This window comes from Heliangelus exortis, chromosome 1, assembly GCF_036169615.1.
Source record: "Heliangelus exortis chromosome 1, bHelExo1.hap1, whole genome shotgun sequence".
In the NCBI taxonomy this organism is placed as follows: domain Eukaryota; kingdom Metazoa; phylum Chordata; class Aves; order Apodiformes; family Trochilidae; genus Heliangelus; species Heliangelus exortis.
The window spans coordinates 175043270-175059661 of NC_092422.1; the positions used below are offsets into that span (position 1 = coordinate 175043270).

The following is a 16392-nucleotide window of genomic DNA, read 5'->3' on the forward strand; positions in this document are numbered from 1 at the left end:
TATAACAAAAAAAGAAATCTGTGCTTCATTTGCTAGCAGTACAGTGTTCCTCCCATTCAATATGCATTATTTGAAAACTCCTCTGTGCAGCATCATCAACAGTGCTTACCCAAGCATGATGATTATGATAAATTGTTCAAGGGACTTCATATATGTTGTGCTTGTTGTGTATATTACAGCACTTGCTGTAATAAAAAGGACTCCAGATTCACAAATGAAAGAAAAAAATTGTAAATGTGATGCCAGTGTAGGAGATATTGTTTGATTAGATCTGCAAAGAAGCCAAAATGACTTCTGTGTAGTGGAACTGACCTAGCAGATCTGTTTAATGGCTGGTTGTGGGGGGGGGATATTTATTTATTAATTTATTTACCATCAAATGAGCTATTGTTAAAGCCTCTCACATTCATAGAACTGTCTGTTTACTCTGCATGATCAAATATTTGGTTCTCTGCATGCCTTTAAATCATAGCTTAAGCATGCACCGGAGTTTTCCACTATGGCTTGTTCTTTTTGTAAGTATACATTTTGGTTTTATTTGCCCAAGTTTCCTGTCAGGATATACACTATCTTTAAAAAGACACAAGCAGAAAAAAGAGTCTTTTAATCATCACCACCATTGAAAACAGTGCCTTATTCTGCAGTTAGCAATTCAAAGAACCTTCTTCATTGGAACAGAAAAATGTTTCTTTATACTCTGTAGCAAGAGCTTTGCCAGTAGCAAGGGTTGGAGGGGAAGGTGACCTGCAAAATTCCTACTTGTAGACATAGTTCACTGCAGGGGTGACACTAAAGATGGGAAGCTTCTTATGTGCCTCAAAGTGAAGGGCCTGCCTCAGCACCTGGAGCTGTAGTCTTAGAGGAGCTGGGGGAGGCTTTGCACCAGGCTGCCACCAGCCCTGGCATTCAGGCAGACTTTCCTCCTCCTGCCCCTCCAGAGCCAGACCCCCCAGAGGGTCACATTATCCTGTGTCTAGGGACTAGAGATGTTTAATAACTCAGTCCTGCCCACTCTGCATTTACCATTTCAGAGGTTCTGCCCCTGTGAGAAACTCATGTCTTGCTAACAGGTAACTATGCAGTGAGATGATGTGCTCGTGTGGCTGCAGCTGTGCTTTGTGTTCCCAGTTTTCCATTTAATAAGCCAAGCAGAAATGAATAGGAATGCTAAAGAGGAGTATGAAATATTATTTTCATTTTCTCTGTTGCTGCATAGCGGGAGGGAAACAACCAAATGCCCCTAGAGGCATATCCATTTGCCTAGAACATAGGGAGGGATTTGCAAGTGTATTCAGAGCATTTTGCAGCACAGTCATGCATTTGCTGGGCTGAAAGCATCATCAGAAAGTCAGCCAGTGGTACATCTTTATTCACAGATAGTTTTGTTGTGGAAAAATAGCACCAGCCTTCATGGAAAATGTTGGAAATAATTTTTTTTTTCTTTGCCACAAGTGTTCAGTAGCATATTGAGTAGTAGTGCCAAGTACTACACTGCAGAAAGGCAAATTGTGACTGATTGGCCACAAATGAGGATGAAGGAAATGTAGACAAATTTGGCTCAGTGCTCAAATAAACTATATATAAAACCATTCTGTTCAAAGTTTGCATATCAGGCCCTCGTTGCATATTTCTCATAGTCTATAACCACTCTGCTTGGTAAGTAGTGGGGCAAATTTAACCAGGGGCAGGTGTTTTGATGCTGAAGGAATCATCCAGGTACAGACTGCTTTTGCCAGAAGAGGCAGAGTTTGTAGACAGATATGGGTTTTATTTCAAGATCAATTGATAAACCTGGGAGAAACAGGTATGTTGAGATTTCTATCCCATAAACCTTTCATCAGATCATCTGCTTTGCCAGAAAAATGCACTACTGAAGCATTACACCTGCTTAAAAAGACAGATTTAAACTGTGCTGTCTTTAGTCCATCTAGCAGCCCAGCTCTTTTCAAAAGGCTCCTACTGAAAACTAAAATAATAAACCCAGATTATGTGAATACACTGACTCCTGCCTAGCTCTTCCTGAGGTCTGATGGCACCTGTATGTGACCAAATGGTCAAGTTCTGATCTTTTTTTCCAAGAGGAGAATATACACCATCTACTGTCCTGGAGTGTAGCTTCAACAAACAGTTCAGTTACACCTTCTGCTTTGCAGAAGGCAGAGTTAAGTCCTTCAATGACACAGTTTCTCTTGTCTTTGTTCTTGGAGAAAACTGAATTGGGAGAGTGTCATGGTTAACAGAGAGTTGTGCCTCAGATCAAGCCCAAAAAATGAGAACATCTTTACACGGTGTGCAGAAAAATGGAACTCCCTTAAAACATTGCAAAAGCAGTCTTTATTTTTAAGAAGTTTTTAATGATCTTGAAGCTCTTAATATGCCAAACAAAATTGTCATAGATAAAAATACTGCTTTTAATTTAATTGTGTATCTAAATATTAAAAAAAAAAAAAAAAAAAGCTTTGAGATCCTGTGCTAATATGACTCCATTTAATATTAAATACACGTGGTAAAAAGTTCTTTGAAAAAAACAGTAGTCTAACCACCCAGATCTGACACACTTGACCTCAGCATGAGGTTTTGATACTGTATTATGTATCTGAATGATAATCCTAATGATAGTTGTTATAACTACTGCCAGGACAACATACCTTTTCCATACATCTTTTTATTATTTTGAATTTACATGTTCATTTCTCCAGTAAATTCAAAACTAAAGATGGAATTTAACCAAATTCTTTGTTAACATACTGCTTTATACAAATCAAGGCACACTAGTGGTATAGCTGCCCTATAGGAAAGCAAGGAAAATAAAACTTGCACGTAAACCCAAAGAAATAATCTGACATATATCAAAGACAGAACTGAAAATAAAAACATTTACCTCAAGAGAAGAGGAAGATTAATACAACAAATTGACATCCTGAAGAAAGAAGGAAAGAAAAAAAAAGCAATCAAAACAAGCTAGAAAAAAAAGATGAGCAAGGCACAGAATGACTCACCCTTGCAAATAACAAGATTGTCACAATACAAAGGAAAAATCAGTATCAACACTGAGAAGCTTGTTTAGACTGAGAAAAATGTAACAACGGATAAAAAGAGAAGATTTGAATAAAATGTTTTATATCTGATGGGAAGAGTAAAAGAAGGTTGAAAATTCAGGAAATATTAAAAAATATTTATAAAGTGAAAGGCTTATCAAAAGGTGAAAATGTTAACACAGAAACTAAAGAGGGGCCAGTTTCTCACCAAGACTTGCTAATGTTCCATAGCAGGACAAGTAGAAATATTATGTAATGAAAGGGAAGTTTTATATGTAAGACTTTACGGTATTTACTAAAGGGCATAATGATTAAAATAAAAAATATTTTCATTGCTAGGTCATCAGTACGAATAATAAGTTTTAAAGAAATAGAAATTTTGAAGGTTAACTACAAGCCCTTTGGCAGGCCTGCTTGCTAATGTATCATGTTTTCATTATTTGTACTTCATATAGGAGAAAGAGGAAGCAGTAACAGAAATTATGTTAAGAGCTACTGAATTGGCTTGACATATTTCCTTACTTCCAAATTCATTTTAGTGAATTTGGCCTGTTACAACACAAGTTAACATGATAATATGACAGCTAAAGGTACAGATGAATGTTGTCACTCTACCTCACCCAAGTGTTTTCTAGACAGAGATTGTTCACCAAGGATTCTGCAGTTTAGGAAGCAAAGGGGTATTGTAGGAATTTGCCTCTGGCCTAGTTACACCTGTCCAAAGCAGCTGTAAAGCACAATCACATGAGGATATTATTATTTTATTCTTATTCTGACCAGGTGTATATATACAATGAATGGCCAGAGATGATCCTTTTAATCCATCCTTATTATCTCTGTATTGTGGCGTATAAAACTGCATGAGCTAGTGTAGACATTTGTAGTCATGTTTCAAGGAGAATAAATTCTTGATGTAAAGGTTCCAAATTATGGAGAGTCTAACACACTGATGATCTGTCCTAGATGTTTATTAGTCATCTTGTTAAATTTTTTATTATTATCTGCTGGAAGTGAGAGTTAACTATAGGAATAATGACTGTGTCAAGATCCAATTCTCTCTGAGTAGTAATACACTGTGGAAAACTAGGAAACACCTGCCTGCCCTTCAGTATAGATGTGTTCACAACAGATAACTTCTTCATGGTATAAACAAAAGGTGATTTTTAAAAGTAACACTGGAAGGAAGGGAGAACACTGACATACCTAAAGCTTTTCCAGCACCTACCTGAATAGGTAACCATGTTAACAGTTGTTAGAAGTGACCTTTAGCCTTGTTGGATAATCACAAAACTTTCACTACAGCTGAAAACCTGGCACCAAACTACTTAAAAGTTGGTCCCCACCAGGGCAGAATGGAAAACTGCTCCAAGGTCACTCACAAGCAACATAACTGAGTTATGCCCACCTACCAGTTTGAGAGGAAAGCCACTTCTGTCATTCAGAATTAGTCCTTCTCCTAACAAACCAACCTCTATTGCACATAAACTCTGCAGTACCCTGAAAGATGCTGGTCTTGCATGAGAAGATATATCTGCAGCCTGCTTTCCAAATACAATCAACACCTTGAGCACCTTGGCAATTTTTCCTGGAACTTTTGTTCACTCAGAAATTTCTAATTTGTTTCATGTCAAGATAGCTCATAACATCCCTAGCAGCCACGTAGACACCAAACGAAAAACTGACACAGAAGTTTTTTCTTCATTTCCTTGAAGGACCAGCTGGCAGAGGCAGCTCTGGAGCCTGTGGACTGAGGCCCAGCAGAGCAGGGTACCTACAAAGCACCGAGTGTTTTTACACTTAGGTTGCCCGCCATTAGAAGTCGCATCACATCCGTGCTGAGCAGACGGCTTCACTCGGATGGGAACAGGACCACAAACACAGAAACCATTCACACGGCTCCCGGGCTGTACTAGGGCGGACCCGAGGTGGCGGACCGTGTATGTCTTCGCACACTCCCAAAGCCGAGAGTGCTTCAGAGGTGTTTCCCACCTGTTCCTACCGGACACTCGAGGGCTCAGTTGGGCGCGGGTGAGGCCAGGGGTGAGGCGGAGAGCCGGATCCCTGCGGCCGGAGGGGCATTGCAGGGCGGAGGGTCCAACCGGACCTTCCCCAGCCGTCCTGCTCCGCGGGGGCCAGCCCGACGAGCAGCCCCCGGCGATGCTGCTGCCGCCCCGCATTTCCCCACCACGCAGGACCTGGCGGTTGTTTCACTTCTTGTTTGGGTGCTTTGGGTTTTGTTTTGCTTGGTTGTTTTTTTTTGTTTGGGTTTTTTTGTGTATGTATGTCTTGTTTTGTCTTCCCCAAGAAACGGTGCCAGTGTCTGCGCCCTGACCCACTTCTGCAGCGGATAACGATATTCTGCTGCTACAGTCCCCTTCCCCCTCCATTTCCCAGGGAACACGAATCCTCTCGGTTCCCGGCTCGGGGAGCAGTCTGCAAACACCACCTACTCACACCCCGGTAGCGCCTCTCAGCCCCACCGATCTCCCCGCTTTTATTCTCCCGGTTACCATCGGCACTCAGCTCTTGCTGAATCGGGCCCTTAAATTGGGGCCGTGAGCCAGCCCCGAGATGATGGATTTTTACGGGGCTCCCCCGCCTCCGCTGCACCCCCGGCGGGCTGCAAGGCTCCACCTCCCAACACCGTGCACTCTCGGGGTTCGCGCCCGCCAGGCCCTCACCTCGCTGCCCTCCGAGACCCCAGAAACCTCCCAGATCCCAACCCCGACTCCGCGTCCATATAAACTTTTCCTTCGCACGCCAGTGGGTGTGTGTGCGTGAGGGAGGAAGATTCTGCCCCGCACGGAGCCGCTCCACCCTCACACCATCCCCCCACGCCCCGGCCCCCAGCTCCTCCCGGGATGCTCGGCGCCGGGGCAACGCGTTAGCGATGTGAATCCCCCGGACCCGACCTCCTGCCGGTTTGGGGTGCGGGTCTCCTCCACCACAGCCCCCCGGGCACACTCACGTGCAGGCACACTCACACGCGCGCACACGTGCGCGCCCGCCCAGCAGCGCGCGGTCTCCGCCCCCCCGCGCAAACACACACACAGACATACACACACACACACACACACACACCGACACACACACACACACACACCGAGCACGCACACAGCAAGTACACGCACATCATCAACCGCATACCCCCGCACGCACACCCGTGCTCCTCGCAGGCTCCCAGACCCCCGGCAGCGCGGTGCCCGGCGAGCCCCCGCCATGCGCTGATCCCCGGCCCCGCCAGCGCCGCTGATCCCGCCCGCCCGCGGCGTGGGGGCGGCCGCCGGGTGCGGCCGCGGCGCGGAGCCGGCTCCCCTCTGGGGAGAGGTGCAGCTGCCCGTGGAGGCAGGCAGGCAGGCAGGCAGGAGAGACAGTCGGACAGGCAGGCAGACGGGAAGCGGCAAAGGACGATTTGGACATGCTCATTCTAGGGCGCTTGGTTGCCTGCATCCAGCTCGTCTGTATCCTCAGAGTGGGTGAGTGATATTTGCATCAATTCATCTTTGGGTTTCTGACCAACTTTCCTCCCCGCGTTCCGGTGAGGTTTTCTCTCCTTTTCTTAGGGCGGGCAGGTGCCATCAGCGGCTGTTCCACACCGTGGAAACACGCTGTTAGCACCGCGGGTGGGAACGCTTCTTCTCCTACCCCCGGTTTACCTCAGCCTCCTGCTGCCGGGCTCTCTGGGTGCGCGATTACCCCCACGCCACCCCCGGCACCGGCGGGTTGCCCGGGGAGAGGCTTGCCAGCCCACCCTGACTCTGCTCCGCGCCCCGCCGGGCTACCCCAAGAAGTGCGTCCTCTTCGGGCAGCCCGCATGGCAGGGGAGAGGGTGTACGTCTGTGACAGGAGGGGGGAGAAAGTCTCTGCTGAGCGGTGCTGACGTCGAGCTGCTCTGTGGATGTGGGATATGAAATTTTACTTTAGCCGCTTGCAGGAACTGTTTCGAAGAAAACCGGGGACGAGCGCAGATTTTCAGTTAAAAAAAACCAAACCAAAACAAACCGAAACAGAACGGATCTCTAAGGGCAACGTCAATGATTGCCTCAAATCCCGGGGTATAGTTTCTGCTTCAAAAAGCAAAATACAAGTCGTTCATTCACGTGGGACACTGCATACAGAATATGGATTCATATATAGATTTTTAGCAGGGCTACTTACATAACCAAATTAATTTTCAGCTCATTGAGATCTCTGCAACTGGAGCGCATCCTAAAAATCATGCAGTGCTCTGTTATTCGGTTTTATTGTTATTATAGCCAGCGTGAGTCAGTTGATGCTGTCACAAGTGCTGTCTTAAACACTTTGTCAAATGAATATTAGGACCTTAAGTGGTGGGTTGTGTATCGTATTGAATGGTCGTTTTCAATTTATAAGCTTCTATCAAATAGATCACTAGAAAATAGTAATATTTCAGTATGAGGAATTTAGAACCTTCAATCTGATCTATACAAAACCGGTTTTACAATAGGTCTCCCTTGATATAGTAGACACTAACCTACATTTTTCACCCAATAGATGGTGCTGCTTCTGAAACCCTGAAGCTTTGTAGACAAAGATCGGTGTTAGGTTACTCGGATTGAAAGCAATTTTGTATGAAGTTCTGCTAGTTAGAGGAAACGTTTTTTTAATTCAAATTTTGTCACGTGAGAAATCTTGTCACTTCCTTTCTGAAAGTATAGTGGAATAATTTAGCTATAAACGTGATTATTGTAATTGGCCTTAAATTAAAATGTTTGATCTTTGTAAGAGCATTAGTAGCATTCTAATGTCATGTTTAAACTAATCTATATTAAAAAACCCAAAACCCCCAAACAAATAAAAAACAAAAAACCCAACACAAAAAAACATCAAAAAAACCCCCAACCCAAAACCAGCAGGGTGCTTATTCTTTTCTTTCCTCTCCTCTCCTCTCCTCTCCTCTCCTCTCCTCTCCTCTCCTCTCCTCTCCTCTCCTCTCCTCTCCTCTCCTCTCCTCTCCTCTCCTCTCCTCTCCTCTCCTCTCCTCTCCTCTCCTCTCCTCTCCTCTCCTCTCCTCTCCTCTCCTCTCCTCTCCTCTCCTCCTCTTATACAATTTTGGCAAAGAATCATCTGTCATAAAACTTTTGATAAGTTTTTATAACAGCTTCCCTATGTTGCCAACACATTTCCTAAAATCAGGTGTACTCACAAGTCTATTTAATGACAAAATTAGCAGGTGTTTGTACATGCATGTGGTGGTGTATGAAAATGTGTGAGTACAGATCAAGTATGCCATGATAAGGTAAAGTACAACACAATATGATTTTGGAGAATGGCATCTGTGTTCAGATTCCCTGCCACATTGCAAACAATGCAAGACATAAACATAACTTTTTAAAAGAAACTTATGTTTTTAACAACTTAATTTCATTACTTTTTAGAAATAAGGTGGGTTTGGTTAATGCAATGTTCCAATAACATGGTCTGCATGTGTATGTAATATTAATGAATGTAGAAGATGTGTCAGGATGGGCAAACAAGGCTTTTTTTCTCACACAAGAGGTATGATTTAAGTGCATCTACTTTTTTCCCCTCTAGACTGATACACCATTGTTTTCAAACTTGACCTGAAGGGGACACCCTTTCTAGATGTGATGGATGATTTGGTCTTGATGGTGTTTCCTTCTGAAGACACATGAGCGAGGTTGCTCAGTGTGTTCACTGACACAATTGCTCTCAAAACCAAATATCCTGTGCACAGGTTATTAGACTGATTTAATCAGATTTCATCTGAATATGTTCCTCTTTGAATATCTCCCTATTATTAACCACACTCTCATCTAATAACATTAGTTTATAGGAGTATTTTGTTAGGATTTTGAAATTATTTCCATTCTTTCTTTTTTTTTTTCCCCCCCCTCCCTCCCCATTAAATTAAATTAGTGATTGCATACTACCAGTGTGTGGTTCTTAGTGCTTGCTGATTGAAGAGGGCTGGGTTGGACAGGATGGCTCTTACCATTAGGAATCTCTGGTACTGAAGAAATCAGACCCAGGGCTCTGTGAATGGGGTGTAGCTGAAGACCATGGCAGCCTGCCTTTACATTCTGGAGACTATTACTGACTATTTCAAGGATAGGCAACACACAGCTCCTGGCCTCATTTGCTTCTAGCTAAAAAAAAAAAAAATGCAGTTGAGGTCATGTGCAGAGCTCTACAGGAAGCCCTTTCTAATGAATCTGTTTGGGAGTTTTGCTGTTGCCTCTAGGAAATTCATCAGGAAAATCTCAGTCTCATATGTGTTTAGAAAAGACAAGGTGATAAAATCAACCTCAATGAAGAAAAACCTATTAGAGCAGATGGAGGCAAAAAAGTTCTTTTGAGCATGACATGACAGTGATAGTTCATTCTCTGTGTTATTGAAGAAATGCTTAGGGGCTTGATTCTAATATTCCTGCTGAGATATGAATAGCACCTTCCTCCACGGCATTACTGAAGCCAAGTACAGATGTAATTATTTATGGAGTAGGGTATTATCTGAGTATTTTCAGTGAGTGCCATTCAGTGAAGTTCAATGGAACTACTTGTGGAGTGGGATGCTATTCAGTCACAAGTAAGGGCACACGAGAAGTCCTGTGTGATTATTCATTGACACTACTGTGTAGTTAGAATAGAGACTTCCTATGAAGTCCTTTCTGTTACTAAAATTAAAGAAAAAAACCCCAGTCTGGACAATACACTCACTTTTTTTACATTTTTATTTTAAATGAGAACTATATAAATCTGTAGTCTTTGGCCTGCATCTATTTCATGCTGAAGATATTATTTGGAATTCTGCCCCAGCTTACTGATATGTTCCACAGAAGCTCCTGAAAGTCAGTGGGGTGTGCCCTTTTTGTGGCTTTTGTCTCATTGTGTTTATGGAAAAAGTATCTGCAGTCTTTTCAGTAAGTAGATTATTTATGAATCTGTAGGTAAGAAGATGTTAATAGAAAAAGGAACATGTTCTACATCCAATCACCCTTTCTGTTCATTCTCATGTCCTCATGTTTAGACATTAAGCCCCCCTAGACTCCTGAAAGATTCTGGGATCAGATCCTTCTTTTTTGCACTAATCTCATGTTTTGAAAATATTTTTGTAGGCCAAGTACTTAGTATACTTCAAATTTAATTACATCACAGCAGTATGACTATGTATTATTTTTAATGCTTGAATATTTTCACATTGAAGTGATGTGTTCCTCTGCATGGTGATACGTAGTTCCTATGGAGAAATTTAGTTCTCCCGTATCTAAAACAAGTGAGCCAAAACAGAAAGAAGAATTTTAAGATTGTTAGACCATCTGCTTTAACCATCTATATTATAACAATCTATATTATGTATTTTTTTTTACCACAGAGATCTATATGTACCAAAATCTAAATACACAGTGTGGGTTTATTTTATTTTAGGTCGAAGTACTGGCAAGTATGAAAAAATGTGCAGAAATGAATGACATTTTAAAAGTTCATGCCAGTGTAGCCTAATATTTATTCAGCACACTAGTCTGTGGGACATACCTATAATATTTAAAGCTATACTTTGCAATATTTTTTCATACAATGTGCAATGAAGGTTTTCTAACCCATACTTGGCATTATTTGACTTCTAAATATACTCTTCTGTCTGAATCCCTGGAGAGAAACTAAAAAATACCTACAAAATCACAGTGGTAATGTGAAGTTATTCTAATAATAATCTGAATTATAAATTTTGGCTGTTCAATCATGAGTGTAAGCACTTGCCCATTTCTTAAGGAAAGAGATTTCCTTCATTTTCTGTGCTCATCATTTAAGTGGTCACTGCCCACTCTGAGTTCTCTAATTAGGAATGTAAGGGTGAACAGAATCTTTTCTTTCACTGACAATTTCAATTCCTCTTCAAACATGCCGTGCTTCTCAGTATTCCCTGTAGGTCCTGGAAGTCTGCAGGAGTTCCGGAGCGCCCCGTTCCCACTTAACAGCTCGATTCTCACAGCTTCGGGCACCACTTATGTGGCTTTCCTCTATGAGACATCCTTTGGCTATTCAATAAGCTGCTTTTCCCATAAAGACAAAAGTTACCTTTTTGAATACATGTCAAGGCTTCTGCATTGGAAAGATAAATCAACAGGAAGAAAAGAACTTAGAGTATTAAATAAACAAAATCCATTAAAAGGAAGATAGCAATTTTTTCAAAGAGCTGGGGCTGCAAATGAAACTTGGCTCCAGAAGGTTGTTGAGGAGCTGTTGGCAGCACAGTACTTTTGTAGGAAGGTATGGTGCAGGTTTCTTGTTGAATACAAAGTACTAATGTTGGTCAATTCAGCCTTGAGACTCAGGTGGAAATAACTGAAGATTTTTAAAACTAGGTGAGAACTTATTTTACCCATTTTAGGTCATTTACTGATATTGTGGAACTGTATGGTCTAGGTGAAATAATAGACTTTTTAAGAAAAATGAGCACTGTGTGAAAGAGTCATGGATTATTCTAGGTGTGGCATGTCTCTCAGCAGCTCCTATTTCCTTCAGCTTCTTAACCATACTCAGACTTAGGTATTCTTTAATCTACCAGAAGTAGCTGTATTTCACCCTAGAAATCAGTATTTTTCATTACTAATCAGAGACTCTGGGACCTATTATTTGAGTTAGCTAATTTCAGAAATCTTTATTCTGGTAAAAATCCTGTGGATGACAAAAATACTGTGCTACATCTGATAAGGAAACTAAGCACTAAAAGTAGGACGCCAGTGGAACTTAGATGCCTGAACCCAAAATTTTAATTAAAAGGGTCCCTGGCTCAGCTAGTACCTTTTGGAGCTTTCAGGCAGATACAATTCCTCTTCTGCCTGTGCCTTATCTGACCCTATTACATGTATCTCAGGGCCTCTTTCTCTCCAAAGTTTAATTAGGATCAAAACCCAAATGTTCCTTTAGATTACTTCCTTGGTGTCTAAGTCAGTAAGACTTCCCTAAGTACACACTGATAGGATCAGATGTCTTGATCTGACTGCTGTTGCTACTTGTTTAAGACAAAAGACAAGGTGATGGCTGTGCCACCTTCTTAGGTTCTGGCCCAGTGATGGAAAGATATAAAGACAGTCTAGAGGGAAGACCTGTTCTGAGATGAAGGGATCTGAACTAAATGATCCATCTCCAAGTATTAAGTTTTGACAAATGAGAGGACTCTATATTTTGTTTCAAGTGAAACATTTTTGGCCTAAAAAAAATGGAAAAAGTCAAAGGCAAGGAACTGCAGAAAGAGAATAGGGAAAAGAAGAAATCACATCAGTTATGCCTCTGTGAAAAGTCATAGCTAACCTGCTTCTTAATTTTTGTGTATGCTTATTTGAAATACGTTTGTGTATGCAAATTTGAAAAAGAGCAAGAGAATAGAAAATGGGAAGATCACCAGCATGTGTCATCAGGAATGACTAAGCAAGCCAGCACTCCCTGTCAAGAGCAAAGGCTACTTAAGAGTTTGTTACATAGAGTACTATAAACTCACAAGTGATCAGAATAGATTTTTCACTGATGCTGGCAATATAAGAGCAAGGGTACTGCAAATGAAGGCAGTAGGAGCCAGATTAAACAGTAAATAAATAAAGAAATAAAAATTAAGTGTAGTTCTTCCTGCAACAGGTGATAGACTTGTGAAACTGCTGTAGGTTTCATATGAGAGCAAAGCATTTTGAGAGTACACTGGACAAGATCTTGAAAGAGAAACCTACTAAGGGTTGATAGTTGATATGCAGACAGAAACATCCATTTCAGGATTTTTTTAATCTGGAAATGGAGCCTAGAAGAGTTTGCAAGGAAATTTTCAAGCATATCTGTTAAGTTGTTATTTTTGCTGTTGCTTAAGAACCTGCTTCAGAACATTGGAGGCAGGACTGTGAATTAGTAGGATAGTAGAGCAAGAGTGGAAATACAAAGTTTTTTTTGCTTGCTCCTGCTCAGTATTTCATTCTGCATTTGCTAGGCACAATGCATAAATTGCTACCACTGCCTTTTTTCTGGTTGTACATTAAGAAGAGCAAGTCTTGCTCATTTCTTCAAAAGCTGCAGGTACTTAGTTTCAGAAGGGAATTCTTGGCTGCACTTCTAAAGGACCTAATCTCCCAAAAGTGGGCAGAGCTCAGATTTGTTTCCACCAGCTCAGCATTTACATCAGCAGTCCTGGGCAGCTGAATGCCATTTGGACAAGCCAGTGGCTCATCATTGCACTTAGCTCCTTGGCTTACCTAGAGGCAGCATAGGAACTTGAATTTCAAGGCTCTGGAGCCTAATGCTAGTGCCTAACAGATGGGTGATTCAGCTAAATGTCCTCTTGTATCTGGGATTTTTTTCAAGTTAGGTCTCCTGAATCCATCGTTTACACTGAACCTTAAGATTCAGCAGCTAAAAACATGGGCTGGCCATGGCTTGGCTACTTGGCATATAAAAAGCAATATTCTCTAGATTTTTATAGCGTCCATTTAGACACAAAAGGTAACTTTTTTTATTTCCCCCTACAACACTTTATGTTTCACAAAACTTGAGGACTGCACTTACCAGGAAAAGTCTATGGGATGTTGAAATACTAAAGATTCTGCTGTGCAGATAGTATTCAGCAATTTACATTTATATATGAAGATGCCAGGACTGCTGGTAAGACTGGTGAGAGATTTCATTAAGACTTTTCAGGAGCAATATATCTGTTAGTACTTTGGCTCAGAGTTGTCATCCTCATTGCCAAAAGGCTTCTGCTAGATACTGGATTACCTGAAATATACACCAGGTTGCATTTGAAGAAGTATCCATCTTCACTACCTTATTTAGCTGTTTGGTGAGATAGGATACAATAAGAGTAATGAAGAGTCAATTAAACAATAATGTCAGAAATGGTGAAATAAGAAGCATCCATTGTACTTTGTACTGAAATTATGTTACAAAATTGGTCTTTAAAATGTTGAAAATAAAGGGTGCTGCACAAAAAGAAATTAAATCAGATGTATTTTAGTGAATGAAGATGTGTGTTTCTATAAATGCCCTAACAGAATTTGATGAATTCCTGGCTCATTTAAAATTTCCTTGGAAATCATGATATGTTCTTTGGGACAGGTTTTCTGGTTTGTTTTTTTTAGAAGCTCTCAGGCAAAATTCAAATTTTTCCTTAAGTAAATGAAAGGATATAGCAACTTCATTGAGATTTAGAGTAGGTTGTATAATAATTCTCCAGAATATAGTTTTCCAAATATAATACTGTTTTTCAAAGCTGTCAAAGCCTTGGAAAAGAAAAAAAAAAAAAAAAAAAAAAAAAAAAAAAAGAAAAATTTGAAATTGTACTGTTCTGTAGGAGCAGCTTACATTGAAGAAACAGAAAGCTTTTTGAAAGCTAAGTAAGTATTTTGTGGGAAAATGGTGCCTTCAAAATCAGTGTTTTAAAAAAGGCTTGATGTTTAATTGCTTTATATGCTGAACTTCATGACTGCAGCAGAAGTTCCTGAAAAGAAAAACATGTTGCTGCTTAGACTAAAAAGCTAATGATCAAAGTAACAGCTGGCTTTACAGAAGTGACCTAATATTACTCCAGGCAGTTTATCTTCCACCTCAATCCCCAAACTGACCAACTGTTTTATCTGTTTCTGGCCATTTGGAAAAATATTTTGTTCCAAGTGTATGTCAGTTGTTTCCTTTTGTAACTTTTCTGATAAGTGATAATTAACAGATTTGGTACATTGTGACTTTCTGGGAGGCTGGCAGCCCCCTGGAGCACTGCTTATAGGTGTGAGGGACATTTCATGTTACATCACCATGTAACACCATTCATGTTATAACATTTACACACATTTGGGGAGAGTCTTGTGTGGTCTGTAGCTATCTCTTTGTAATCTTTGAGTTTTGGACAGTCATTTTGCATTTCATGGATGTTGCAATGTGACAGTTAAAACCTGAGGCCCCAGATTTGGGTCTTTGGGTTTTTGTTCTGTGGGTCTGGGTTTTTTTTAACACACCTTGGGTTTGTATTAAAAGAGCCTGTGAGATACTGTAGCTACACAGATCACAGTAGAGCTACTTCTGGCTCATACTGGTGGAACAGTGCATGAATAAATCCTGGATGATCATCAAAGGGAAAAAGATCCAGAAGAGCTGTTTTAGGATAGTGCTGACACAAAACCAAATGGATATAAACTGGCAATGTGCAAACTTCAGATGGAAATTAGAAAAAGGTTCCTAACCATTACGGCAATGAGATTTTGGAAAGTCTTTCCAATGCTAATAATAGGAGCAAAAACCCAATCTTCTTTTGTTCCTGTGGCTCTTGCAGTAGGACAGAAGAGCATCATTAACCTAGGAGTGACTGTCAGTGACTGTACCATGGTCCAGTTTCCACTGTGCTAATTAAGAAAACTGAGCAGTACCTGGCTGTGCCATCCAGCTGCCCATCCCTGAAACAATATAAACCTGTCATCCCCCACACCAGATTACCAACTGTAAATTATTTTTTAATCCATTAGTGAAAAATGCATACAAAAAGATGATAGCAATCCTCTAATCTAAGTATGTTTCAGTCTTTTCTAGTTTATACTATCAGCTGAAGGATTTATAATGTGTGAATCAGCAGAGAAAATATGTTTCCATGTGGCAGTAGCCTTCACTGTCTGTATGGGACATTCCAAACTTTTTGTGTGAGGTGATAAGACTGCAATACAAAATTTGCTCAAGATTGAGTAGCAGCTGCAGTCATGGAAGTAAAGATGACAACAGGACCAGATAAAGACTAGTCATTGTAAGTGCACATCTTAAATGGTCTGATTAGATTTTGAAACTGTTTAAGTGCTTACAGTAGGAAAAAAAAGTCATCATATTAAAATAAATTGCAAGTGCAGTCTAGAGCAGATTAAAAATAACCTTATTGCCCTGCTGAATTAAAGAACACAGCTCCAGCTAAATCAGGTGAAGATAATAAGGCAGTGATGCATAATAGCTACATGCAGTTGAGTGGAATTGAAGAAAATATATAGGGATCAACCAGAAAATGTAGTGTAACTTTTGTGAAATAAGTTATTATGAATTGATCAGCTTTTTACAATACACATTCTATCACAATTACAAACAGTGCATTTAAATAAAACATTGAAATAACCCATGTGTTCATGGAATAATTGTAATTATTGGGGGGTTTTGTTCATTAGTTAAAGAATTCCTTAGGCACACGGGAGGTTTTTTTGGATGTACAAAACCCTGGTTCCCTGAAATCTGTTGTTCACTTGAAAGCAACAAGAAGTTTGACCCACTCAGCATAACTTTATTAGATGAGATTTAGATGAGATTTAATCACCTTGCGGTGGATCTCAAAGTGCTGGGTTAGTCATGTTTGTCATATACAGAGCAT

At 40.8% G+C, this 16392-nt stretch overlaps 1 protein-coding gene across 7 annotated transcripts in view; it reads left to right on the forward strand.

Annotated features, from left to right (window-relative positions):
• The first annotated feature begins 6298 nt into the window (after nucleotides 1-6298).
• Nucleotides 6299-16392, forward strand: part of PTPRZ1 (protein tyrosine phosphatase receptor type Z1) — a 125686-nt gene continuing 115592 nt past the window's right edge. For 2 of the 7 annotated variants that reach the window (XM_071733744.1, XM_071733743.1), the window contains exon 1: nucleotides 6352-6514. In XM_071733744.1, coding sequence (XP_071589845.1) covers nucleotides 6457-6514 — 58 coding nt within the window. In that variant the 5' untranslated portion in view covers nucleotides 6352-6456. Of the gene's footprint in view, nucleotides 6515-16392 lie in introns of all 7 variants that reach the window. The other 5 variants (XM_071733747.1, XM_071733750.1, XM_071733745.1 and 2 more) reach the window with 5 other exon arrangements.